The following is a 1,023-nucleotide window of genomic DNA, read 5'->3' on the forward strand; positions in this document are numbered from 1 at the left end:
ATTTAATCAAAGAATTTTGGCAGCTGTATCTTTCCCTCCGTGCTCTCCCCCAGAAGTAGAGCACTGCTCTATCAGTGCAGAAGCAGCGCCACTGAACACGAGTTTTAGTCCCATTCGCAGAGGGCACCCTCCTTCGGGCTGTGGTTCGGTTCACGGTCTATGTGGTGCATCAGGGCCCGGCTTGCGGGGGCGGGGTGTCATTTCTTCACACCATGCCCAGTCCGATCACAGGGCTTCCCCGGGGATGTCGGTTTGGCCTGGGCTTTCTGATAAACAAGGGCTCTGAAGGCCAACAGTCAAGACTCTGGATTCAAAGCCATGCACTGTGCCCAGGATGACTGCTGAGCGCCGAGGCCCGGGTCGAGCCCGTAAGGGAAAGACGGCGACCCTGGCCCACACAGCCTGGTTTTAGGGGTTAGCGCTGGGGCCCCTCTGGTTACCTGGCAGTGACCCTGGGCATTCCCAGAGGCTGCAGCGCAGCTCCTCAGTGAAGGTGTTTCTAAAGTGGGCAGCGTGGCGACCTAGGAAGCACGCGGGCCCAGCCACGAGGGCTTGAACACGCCGGGCTGCGTCCTGGCCTCGCAGCTGGGCCTGCATCAGTGCAAACTCCGTGAGCTGCGCCACACGTGGGATGGGCTTACACTCGGACAGACGCTCCACCAGCTGCGGGCGGTGCTGCAGGATGGCCAGGAGCCACGGAAGAACCATCCTCTGGGCTACCTGGAACCTGGAGCACGCCGCTCTCAATTTCTGACTTCTCTGTCAACGTGGGGCTCAAACTTAACGAGCCTGAGATCAAGAGTCACAGGTCCTACTGACAGCGAGCCAGGGACCTCTATCATGAATTTTTAACTACAGATTTTTTTTTTTTTTAAATCTCCATGTGGTTACGATGAGGCTTACATAAAATATCTTTAAATTTTAACACCCTTTAAAAACTGGTAACAACTTCAGTGGCATTCCTAAATTTTATACTTTTACTCTCCCTCTCACATTTCAGGTTAATGATGTTACAGCTTACAT

The 1,023-nt window shown here is 54.3% G+C and overlaps 1 protein-coding gene across 1 annotated transcript; it reads right to left on the minus strand.

Moving 5' to 3' along the window:
• Positions 1–408: 408 nt before the first annotated feature.
• LOC122910244 (protein NCBP2AS2-like) lies at positions 409–708 on the minus strand. Its single transcript, XM_044254900.1, has one exon. It carries the CDS (start codon positions 706–708, stop codon positions 409–411), a length of 300 nt encoding a protein of 99 aa, XP_044110835.1.
• Between the last annotated feature and the right edge of the window lie 315 nt (positions 709–1,023).

Source organism: Neovison vison, chromosome 6 (genome assembly GCF_020171115.1).
Source record: "Neovison vison isolate M4711 chromosome 6, ASM_NN_V1, whole genome shotgun sequence".
Classification (NCBI taxonomy): domain Eukaryota; kingdom Metazoa; phylum Chordata; class Mammalia; order Carnivora; family Mustelidae; genus Neogale; species Neogale vison.